The sequence below is a fragment of the Bactrocera neohumeralis genome, chromosome 3 (assembly GCF_024586455.1).
Source record: "Bactrocera neohumeralis isolate Rockhampton chromosome 3, APGP_CSIRO_Bneo_wtdbg2-racon-allhic-juicebox.fasta_v2, whole genome shotgun sequence".
NCBI lineage: Eukaryota > Metazoa > Arthropoda > Insecta > Diptera > Tephritidae > Bactrocera > Bactrocera neohumeralis.
The window spans coordinates 44,216,317-44,228,477 of NC_065920.1; the positions used below are offsets into that span (position 1 = coordinate 44,216,317).

The 12,161-nt window shown below is 36.8% G+C and overlaps 1 protein-coding gene across 4 annotated transcripts in view; it reads right to left on the reverse strand.

Annotated features, from left to right (window-relative positions):
• Positions 1–12,161, reverse strand: part of LOC126752533 (neural cell adhesion molecule 1-A) — a 196,555-nt gene that overhangs the window by 84,400 nt on the left and 99,994 nt on the right. For all 4 annotated transcript variants that reach the window (XM_050463417.1, XM_050463416.1, XM_050463415.1 and 1 more), the window contains exon 3: positions 5,333–5,459. In XM_050463417.1, coding sequence (XP_050319374.1) covers positions 5,333–5,459 — 127 coding nt within the window. The remainder of the gene's footprint in view (positions 1–5,332; positions 5,460–12,161) is intronic.

Below are 12,161 nucleotides of genomic sequence, written 5' to 3' on the forward strand. Positions count from 1 at the left end.
GAATAGCTTTCAGTTCACGTAGCGATTCAGGCTTAACGATTTCAATTGACCCAAAACAGTTTCCCTCAATAATGGTTGCGTCGGACTATTGATCGTATGTTTCCGGGACGTAAGCAGAGATTCAAGACTCTTCACCAGTATCACCAAGACTCATCACCAGTACCATCTACTGTTAGAGGGAAAGCATTGCTTCACAAATGTTAACGCGAAGATGTTTTTTGAAAAAATTTAGTGATTTTGGAACCAATCGTGGTTTCACTTTTCTTAGGTCTAAACTATTTTTCAAAATGCTTTTCACTGATCCCTCCGATATTCCAAAGATGCCAGTAAGATTTTTGTTTTCACCACCAGTTTATTTATTTTATTGAACATCAGTTGATGATCCCGACCCTCATTGCACCATTCAAAAACATTTGCTCTCGACAAACAATTATCAATGCAGGCCTTGCCAACATTCTGAAGGTTTCGGTATCAGAAATTTGATTCCGTATACAAAATTTAATGGAACTTCTTTGTTCAATAATTTCACTCATCGTAAAAATCGCCGAATGCACTTTATGAACTTCAGAAATACAAGCGTATACTAAACGTCAATAATTATTTTTATGTGACATTTGGATATCAGATATCAATCCCAGTCATACCAACCTAGGAAAATAATGTGTTTTCGCGCGAAATTTAAATTAAAAAGTCTTACTATTTTTCAGAATTAATAAAAAAAAGCTTAAAAGGTTATAGCTTTACTTCAAAGACCCATTAAAAATATGATATGTATAATAAGTACGGCTAATCCTTTTTGTAAATGTGGATCCATGATATGTTGACCTTCATCGATGGCTGTTTACTTAATTATATCACCATTTTTTAAAAATATGTCTGAGGTATATTCTTCAAGTTCAAGTCTCTACTAATATCTGCTTAGAAAGTTTATGTTGGAAACAGATAGACTATTGCTATATTAAACAATGTCGGGATAGGAATATACAACATTAAGTCTGCTAGGTTCACGACAAATCATTTTTGACATAGTATGGCCAAAACCATGACTATTTCCTATTATTTCAAATAGAACCTTAAACCTAAAAATATCATTATAAACACATATATTAGTCTTGACTCAATAAATAAGAATTATGTATATACTGCTGATGCTTTGATGAAATTGTATCTCAGATTTTGGGTCATACTTTTTTTTCTTGGAAAAAAGTCGAAATTTATCGCACTGAAGCTATGATTAGATTCATTCTTCTTCATAATAGAATTTTAAATTTACCGAGACTTTTTATTATACTGCAGATTTTCATTGTGAATATCTGTAGTCCATAACAGCATATTGTCCTTTGAATTCCCTAAAAAATATGTAAAAAAGACTGCTTCTCTACAAGTCAAGTCATATCAACTTCTTTTCAAAAAAAGTATTTACGAGAAGAGTCTCAAGTAAGCGGCTACTATATAAACCAAACCAAATGATCGGATCTACTATATCTAGAACTAAAGTACCAAATTTTGAAAGATAATTTCCAAAAGATTCATCAGAATGAAAAAAAGCGGGCAGTGCCACTTGCAGAATTTTTAGAGCAATGCACCTACATAAATAAATAAAAGATGGTTTAAAGGTAATGCCTGTTGACACATGGCACAACATGAACAGCACCAAAGAGGTATCAGGCAACTAACTGCATAATTTTATATTTTTTTTAAATAGAAAATTTACCTTTCTCTCGCTTGTTTGCATATTCTGTTAAAAAATCATTGAAAAAGCCAAATCACACTCGGCAAAGCTCGAAATGTCAACAAAGTATCGCTTTATTAATATTGTATTTAAGTGAATGACTGTATCGAATTTCGATTTTTATGCCAAGCAATAACACCACAATTAGTAAAAAGCGTAGAAATACCGCAAAACTTCAGCCACATTTCTCTCAATGTATTTCATTGCACCATTCATGCATGCAGACGTGGCTGAGTGCCGTTGCACTTCAAAAATGTTGCAACGCTTAACTCGTTGTACCCTTACACACACACATGCATGGCGTATATACTCTTGGTTTAGAAGTGTATGTAGCTGGCGAAGTGCAATTTCCTTTGCATTTTCCGCAGCAATGTGGCGATATAATAAATATTTTCTTGATTTCAACTTAGTTGACGTTTCCAAAAAACAAAAAAAAATTGGAGTCAACCTACGACAAAATTTGTGGCAAGCCACATGCAGAGTGTTGCGGCACAATATCGCAACACGTAATGCGTGCATGAAGAATACATGTGTAGCGGCGCTTGCATACTCGTATGTAATATATTAAGGTGGACCAAAAAAAATGTTTGATTATTTTTTTTAATACCGCGAAAATATTATCCGAGATGAGGGACAATGCATATTTTGGTTATAGAGTTAAAAAGTTTCAGCTCACTATTAATGTTAACAAATAAGGGATAGCCAATATGTATAAAGGGTAGATCCACTGAGATTGCACTTAACTCGTTCACCTTTAGTATAGAGAGAGCTCTAAAGCAAAAGGAATATACCTTTTTTTGACACAAGTGGAGCAGATTAATCAGAATATCGCGAGCAAAACCTCCTATGGGGGTGTACTGTCGCCTCTCTTATGGATACATGTAACAAATTAACTGCTGGGGAAATTTTAACGAAGTGCTCCCAACCTGATAGCTTATGCTGACGGCATAACTTCACTAATGACAGGCAGTTTCTGGACACAATTAGTAGTGTTATGAATACCACTCATAAATCATACGCTAACGGGCATTATCGGCTAACCTAAAGGTAAATGCTGGTTAGACCGACTCTCTTTACAAGACAATACAAGATCCCGTCATGGAGACCCCCGAGGTTCAACAGGTAAAATTAACTACTGCAGATCATAGCAAGTACTTGGCAGAACTTTTGGACAGCAAACTGACGCGGAAACTCAAGTGGAGGAGAGGTTAGAAAAAAGCCAGTGGTGCTCTCTAAGCATGTCTGAAGATGCTGGGGTTATAATGGGGCCTATCACTTGTTCTTATGCATTGGTTTTACATAGCAATTACAAGCCAATCTTACTTAAATAAAATATCATACATGAAACGGTCGAGTGAATACAACATCTCGCTGCTATCTGCATAACGGGTGCACTAAGAACCACTCGAAAGGTTGCACTTGAAATATTACCAACTTACTTGGAAGTAGATAGCTCGGCAGCGAAATCAGCTGCAAGAATGGCAGCGCTTTCCACAAGAACATTCGGGCATAAATAGCTCGATAGGCAAGGAGTCGATGCATAAAACCTTCACGCTTTATCTGGGATAGAAGATTACAAGTCACGCTAAAAACGGGTGGATGGAGCAGGGGCACGCGAACAGCGGAAGCCCTAACTTCGCACGGGTGGATCATAAATGACTGATGAAGTATTGCGCGAAACTACAACTCAAGTAATCCTTCAAATTGTCAGAATTTGAACGTTTTTGTGGCCAGCAAAACTGTTGGGTTAGCTAACAACGCAGGAAATGACATAAAGAATATCAACATACGCGTCGGTAGCCAAGCTGCCAATTAAAGCAATAAGCTCACTTCGTATTGCACTAGAAAATACCTTCAAAACGAGAGAGGTAGTAAAATATAATGGCTGTTAGAAAGCGGCAGTATATATATTGGGTTCCAGGTCACAATGTCGTACCGAAAAACAAAATAGCTGATGAGATTTCAAAAGTGCCATCCACTTGACAACCGAACCAGTGCAGGAACTCTGCAAATCGTTAAAAACGATACACAACAAAATTTCCAAATAGGCTGACTGACGGATCGAGGTGAGATGGAGTGATTTAGTTGCATATAGAATCGCCAAGATCATATGCAAGAAACCGGAGGGATAGCAAGAAAGCGGAGGTATAGCTTGCCAACCTTATACTTACACGGTCTTGAAAATACTGCAGGATGGTTGTTGGCCTAGTCACAGGTCCCAACTTACTGGCAACCCATGTGAGCCATAAGGTCATCATTAACGATGACACATATAGAAATAACGAGGTAATAGGTAGGAGAGACTCTGGGACACCACCTTTGCTTATTTCGGGCCTTATCTAGAACTAGGTTTAGATATCTAGAAGCTTCTCAGTTCAAGGAGCTGGATGAAGTATTGAAATTAGATCTCAAGTCTCAATAAAACGGTACAAAAAAGTTGACTTCCTGCATGACGTAAACTTCAACTTATATAAATATACGTCCATCAAGAATTACAAGAGACCAGTAGATCTATGTGTGGATTCACAACCAGGTAGTGTATCCTAATCTTACATATATGTATATAACACAGGAATATTGTTGTATCCTGAACAGGGTATATGTATTAAGTTTGGCACCAGGTTTTTAACACTCAGCAAGAAAGGTCGGAACTACTAGACTACAACCAGACACTCAGTTTCTGAAATATTGAACTGGAAGTTTGCACACGTCTTTTCTCTTCACGAAACTACTCTTTTGGCGGAACCGCAGATATGGGACCACTATAGGATGTAGCTGTCATGCGAGCTGATCTAACAAACTCAAGTCCTTGTTTGGAGAATGTTTTTATTTGGCAATATTATTTCCCGAAATTTTGTTCGAGGATTATTTCTACAATTTTTTTTTTTTTCAAAAACTAAATACGCAAAATTACAAAATAAAAAAGAAAAGAAAAGTTATTTTTGGCACACCCTATTAAGTATATATATTCTCACTCTTAAGCAAGTATTTGTAAAGTTGTGCGTGTTATGTGTACATGTGTGAGTGCGGTAACCCAAGAGGTAATGTGAAGTTTTGACTTATGGCAAAAGGGAAATTTCGCTTGCTTGTAAGTCAGGCAATAAATCACGCTAGTGGGCAAAAGAAGCAACACAAAATTATGATAAATATAATTTCCAGCAACTATAAGCTGCCGTGTAGAATTCTAGTAACAAAACACAGCACAACAAACAGAGCAATAACAACATGAAAGCGGCAGCGTTCGGTCTACCATTAGCGTCGCGTGTATGACTTTCTCACTTTTTCCAGCAATTACGAAGCAGCAACGCCGCCGCTTTTACTTAAAACGTTGAAGCGTTTATTATTGCTTTTGCTTGCAGCGCAAATTAAAATCATCATTAGTAGCGAGTAATAACAAAGAAAAGGAAAGCAAAGCGTACAGAAACGCAGCAAGTGTTAAGACTTTCACACCGTTCAAGTGAAAAGTGGAAAAACAACGAAATTTCAAAAGGAAAAGCGACACATAGTAATATTATAGCAGCTGTGAGTTTATTATCTCTAATCATACACCTGCTTTGTATTCACATTTATGTACCATACACGCGTTTGTTTGTTACTTACCTGTATAACGGTATACCAGCATTATCGCGGAACCATAAGACCATGTAAACGTCACTCAGCGGTGCACTGATCGGACATGGCAGGGAGACGGATTTGCCTTCCACGGCATCGATGTCTTTTGTTTTCACTACAATTGTTGTTGTTATTGTTGTTGTTCATATTTGTATACGTATTAGTTAACACACAATACAATAGCGTTAGCGGTTGCCATGAAATGTCAATCAAATGCAGACAAAAGCACATTCAAGCGCATGCAAGTGAAAAGCATTTTGCGAAAGAAATGTTACGTATACGACATGGTGTAAGCAAATGGTGTATGTGCGAAAGATGGGCGATAACGATGGTGGCGCACACAGTGCCATATTGTTGTTGACAAGCGCATTGAATGTTGTTGTGAACGTTATGGGTTTTTGTTGTTGTTGTTGTGCGCAATTGTGTTGTTGTTGTTGTAATGATTAACGTTTGTTGTCATGAACATTTTTGGTGTTGTTGTGCATATTTGTGTTGTGTTGTTGTGAACGTTTACGTTGTTGTTGTTATTATCAATATTTTTTGTTGTTGTAAGTTTTGGTTTCAAAGCAAATTCCCGTACATCCGGTTTTGTTGTTAATCATTGTGGATTAGTGGCCAACGATTGTCCAGAGTTTTCATTGATTCCATTGATTCAGTTGGTTTCGTTATAATCGGCACATGCAATGAGAAAGAGAGAGACAGAGAGAATTGATAAGAGAAACAAGCAAGTTAAATGTATTATAGCTATAATATTTCTGTAAAATTGCAGCATGTAAAGAATTTCACAATTTATTAAGCCAAATTGACAGCGGTATTAAGTGGACATCATAAAGGATATCAACATAAAATGAGTTGAAAGTGCTCTTGTGTTTTTGAAAACCGAAAAACAAAACAAAAAACACAACGAACAGCAAGATTAATTGGCAGTAATTGACATTTTAGGATTATCTATCGCGCGTTGAAAGCTGTAAATTAAAATGCAAAACTGCTGTTTTGTTCAAATTTTTACTACGCTGAATTGTAAGCACCCGGAACAGTGGAGGTCGCGGCAAATTTGACATTATCGGCCTGGCGTTTGAATGAATGCAATTAAGAGCAATTGCAGTAATTACAAAACTGTAAATTTATAAATTAATGGCAGGTTAAATAAATGTAGCTGTTAAATTGAGTTCGCATGGTCGGTCTGTTTGTCTATCACACTGATATAATATATGAAAATTTGTGAAAGACATACTAAAGCCTATAAAAAATGTTTGGCTGATCTTCGCGTCGAAGATCTCACGTTAGACATAGGTGCTTTCCAAAACCGAATTAAGAATATGCGGCCCCGAGATCGGAATACGTGTCGACTCCCTCTATTGTGTTCATATTTAATTATTTAAAATTCATTTAAAAATTACTCATCAGTTTATTTCAACATGGCCGTTAATTATATTATATCCGAGATTTAATTTCAATAATAATACAGTAATCAATACTTTGACTTGTTTATAAATTGTTTTCCTTTATTATGCGCTAGGAATATAGTACATCTCAGTTGATTAGTTTTCTTCTTTTTTTGTAAAAGAAACTTTCAAACTTCAAATCGGTCACTTAAATTTAATCAAAATTTAAATTAAAAGTGGGCAGTGATACGCCAGTTTTCCAATTTTTAACTGTTCCTCAATTTTGATCGGGTGTACTATATTATCATTAAATTCAATTGTCCTCTACTTATTTTCAAGTTAAATTCTTAACTTAAACGTACATATATCACCTTTTTCCAACATCGCCAACAATTGCAGGAAGTCTTTAAGATCACTGACAATTCAATTCCACTTGTCCATAATTTGGATTCCCGGTCACAGAAAACTTTTCGGCAACGAAAGCCAGATGAGTTGACAAAGCTAGAAGCCTTTTTAGATGAGCCCAAAGCAGAGCCAATACTATGCCCGCTAGGAACGATCAAGGCTCCCTTTAAATATTTTGAACAAATCGCACAGAGCAAATGGAACACAAGCTACAAATATGGCCAAAATATGATAAGAATAGAACAAAGGACATGCTATCTAAATCCACAAATAGCATATGTATATAGACTTACGGCTACTAAGTATAAAGGGGCACTGGCCTTTTGGGGAGCATGCACCAAAGATTTGCCTGTTTATAACAGTAACTGCCACAGCTGCCTGCAAAAACAGCGGTTCACCTACGTATGCCTATATTTATCACATTCCGACACGAAAAACTTGGAACCAATCAGGCACGAATAAATATATATAAGTAGTTTCATTGAGAGCACCAAGCATCAAATGGTTCGGAGCAAATATGAAGCAGAATAGCAAGGCGATAAGGTCCTACTACAGTGCATCAAAATGGCGCAACCAGCGCTAATTGAACCTATGGTGGCGGCACTCCTACCTACCTAGCTTATGAATTTCGAAACCAAAGCATTATGCGGAAAGTGAAATTTGACTTATTTCCAAAACACAAAATGAAATTTTAAATTATCGCAACATACTTAGTTTAGCCATTTGTGATACATGTGTGAGTATGAAAACTTGTGTGAGGCCGAAAAGGTTTTGGAAGACGAAATGAAGTACAATTGCTTTAGCTCTTAAACAAGTTAAGAACTAAAGAAGTTAAACCTTTAAAACTTCATAGAAGTTAGAAAAATTTCCTGATATTGAGCTTTGTTTGTACGATGTTCTTGATATCTAGAACAGGGGAAGTAAGGTGCTTCTTGATTTTTTTTTTGTTTTTTTGATAAATACATTTTATTTGCTTCTTGATTTTTGTAATTAAATAATCAAATGGATTTTAAAATTGTGACAAAGGATGAGTAATCGAAATCGGTTGAGCACTCTCCCAAATATAGGATTCGCCATAAAGCCCACTATAAAATTTTATGTCTCTAGCATATTTAAACCTTGATTTATCGCACTGTTGGTAGTTTTAAACAGCACCGTTTATGAAGAATGAACGGGTTTATCATCCGATTTCAACCATTTTTACAGAGTCGATAGGGGTGCTAAAGGGGTTCGTCGTGAGTTAGTTTGGTTTATGTAGCTCTAGTGGGTTAGGAGATATGTACATTAAGGTTATTAGATGGCGGGGTCAAGCACAATTTTTCAAAATTTTCTTCTTAAACCATATCAAGATATTGTCCTAAGCGAATTTAGCTTTTGTGGGTTTAGTTATCTAGGAGGTATGTATATTCAGCCCAATTTTTCAAAATTTTAAGCCCACAGGAGTTCCTTACTACTGCAATCCTCTGCGTCAAATAAGAGTTTTATATCTTAATTAAGTGCTTAGTTATGGCAGTTTGTAGGTGTTACTATAATGGTGTTTTGTGGGCGTGGCGGTGGTCTGATTTAGCCTATCTATGAACTCCGCCTTATTTTTGTTCAAGAAACATTTCTACCAAGTTTTATTAAAAGATGCCAAGTTTTACTATATTTACAGATCGCACGGACGGAGGTCTGTCTGTCGCTCGAATTTCAACACTTCTCACCATCCTGATCATTTATGTATTCACATAACACTATATCCAACTCGATTAGTTTTAGCCAACATGCTGCATAACAAAAAATGTTCTACTATTTTTCCAAAAATATTCTTGAAAATTAATACGCCATCAAAAGTTACGCATCAAATGCACTGAGCATTCATACAAGTAATACATTCTATGTTGCTCATACGACATGGTGTACACTAAAATACAAAATGAATACAGTACATATGCTCTGTTTATACTTAGCCTGAGTCGATATTTCGCAGAAAACGAAAATTTAACAACTAATCACTAACGGTACTAACTATTAAAAAATTACGTTTCTGCTGAGCTGCGCACATTTCCCATTTTCCAATTGAGAGAGTGCACAGTCAATTTGCATCAAATGCATAGGAGTATATGCCAGCAACAACAAAAGGTATACAATGTAAAATGCTTTATTAAGTCATACATATATGCCATCCTTTAATACTTGTAATTATTCTGCATGTGATTACACGTACGAGCGTGTGTATGTCTGACCGTGTGTGTGTATGCAAATAAGTATGCCGAAGAAACGTTTGTCGTATATACCTAATGGCGCATGCCTCATTAACTTTCTTCAGTTCGTGCACACACACACACACATACCTACATATGTGGCATAACTGTTCATATATGTTACAAGGCTGCAGTTGCTTGTGCGCATCCTGCTAGTCACTTGGCTGCTTGGCTGCCTATCCTGTCAGCTTGCCATCGCACTTCCCCGATAGCTTCGCTATATTATTTGCTGACTGCGTTGTTTATGACACTAATGAGTATAAAATGAATAATAAGCATGCGACAAGTAAGTCCTCCCTCATTGGCTTATGCCGTTATGTTGGTATGAACCAGTATGATGGAATTATAGTTCATAGATATTTGAAAACCCTGTAGGAAGAAACGGAACTACTAGGTATTAGATGTATGAGAAAGATATATCAGTGAGGTTTGAGGACAGTAGTTAAAGGTTGCTCTCAAACATTAGAACATTCTTTGTGACTTACTTTATTGAAAAATGTTTCTCCCGGTAACTCTGTATAAAATCATCCTATCGCTCATACAAAAGATTTGGAGCTTTTTAATATTTACGATAACCATCTCCCATATTCTAAAGATACCGCTGAAGACTGACAGAAGGACAAAAAATAAACAAAAAGGATTCAATACGTACAAGACTCCAAGCAATAATATTTCTCATACATAACGTAATTATCAAAAATAGTAATCAGCGGTTGTTAAGGGTTCAGTGATCCCGGCTGCGTTCAAAGTATGTTCAAAAATATCAAAATATCATTAAACAAGTAAGGAAGGGCTAAGTTCGGGTGTCACCGAACATTTTATACTCTCGCATGGTAAAGTGATAATCGAGATTTCATTATCCGTCATTTAAATATTTTTCAAATACCGTATTTTTGTAAAGTTTTATTCCGCTATCATCATTGGTTCCTAATGTTTATACTCGTATTATACAGAGAAGGCATCAGATGGAATTCAAAATAGCGTTATATTGGAAGAAGGCGTGGTTGTGAACCGATTTCACCCATATTTCGTACATGTCATCAGGGTGTTAAGAAAATATTATATACCGAATTTCATTCGAGTAGTTCCTGAGATATGGTTTTTGGTCCATAAGTGGGCGGCGCCACGCCCATTTTCAATTTTTAAAAAAAGCCTGGATGCAGCTTCTTTCTGCCACTTCTTCCGTAAAATTTAGTGTTTCTGACGTTTTTTATTAGTCGGTTAACGCACTTTTAGTGATTTTCAACATAACCTTTGTATGGGAGGTGGGCATGGTTATTATCCGATTTCTTCCATTTTTGAACTGTGTATGGAAATGCCTGAAAAAAACGGCTCTGTAGAGTTTGGTTGACATAGCTATAGTAGTTTCCGAGATATGTACAAAAAACTTAGTAGGGGGCGGGGCCACGCCCACTTTTCCAAAACAATTGCGTCCAAATATGTCCCTCCCTAATGCGATCCTTTGTGTCAAATTTCACTTTAATATCTTTATTTATGGCTTAGTTATGACACTTTATAGGTTTTCGGTTTCCGCCATTTTGTGGGCGTGGCAGTTGGCCGATTTTGCCCATCTTCGAACTTAACCTTCTTATGGAGCCAAGGAATACGTGTACCAAGTTTCATCATGATATCTCAATTTTTACTCAAGTTACAGCTTGCACGGACGGACGGATAGACGGACGGACAGACGGACGGACGACGGACAGACAGACATCCGGATTTCGACTCTACTCGTCGCCCTGATCACTTTGGTATACATAACCCTATATCTGACTCTTTTAGTTTTAGGACTTACAAACAACCGTTATGTGAACAAAACTATAATACTCTCCTTAGCAACATTGTTGCGAGAGTATAAAAAGTTAGGCTTAATATATATGTACATGTCCATTTATCAGACCTCACGTGCGACACAACTACGCTTGGAGTAAGATAGAGCACCGAACACATAAACGAAAATTTTATGCTGGATGTTTTCATGTTTATCAAAAATGCGTGAAAAATGCGTGAAAATAATGAAGAAATTCGCAATATTTTGAAATTTTTGTATTGAAAAAGGAAAAATGTCACGCAAGCCACCAATAAAATTTGTGAAGTTTACGAAAACGATGGTGTATCAGTTCGTGTAGCACAACAATGGCTCGCTCGCTTCCGTTCTGGAAATTTCGATGTGAAATTATGGAAATGATTATCCAGGACCGTCACGTAAGGAGCCATGATACTACTAAGGAACTTAGCATTCATCATCAGACGGTTTTGAACCATTTAACAAAGGTTGGCTACAAAAAGGAGCTCGATGTTTGGGCACCACATGAATTGTCTGTGAAAAATTTAATGAACCGAATTAACATCTGCGATTTTTTGATTTCCAAGCGAATGGTAACAGAAGACGAAAAGTGAATCACACACGACAATAATGTGCGAATAAAGCGTGGTGAAGCTCAACAAATGATCGCAAAGCCAGGATTGACGGCGCGAAAGGTTGTGCTGACTATTTGGTGGGATTGGAAAGGTATCATCCACTACGAGCTGCTCCAACCTGGTCGAACGATTGATTCTATATTTTACAAACAACAACTGATGAGATTGAAGCAAGCAATCGAAAAAAACGACCAGAACTGATCAACAGAAAAGGCTTCGTCTTCCATCAGGACAACGCTAGACCACACACATCTTTGATGACACGGCAAAAGCTGGAAGAGCTTGGCTGGGAAGTTTTGATGCCTCCACCATATAGTCCTGATCTTGCAGCATCGGACTACCATTTGTTTCGGTCAATGCAGA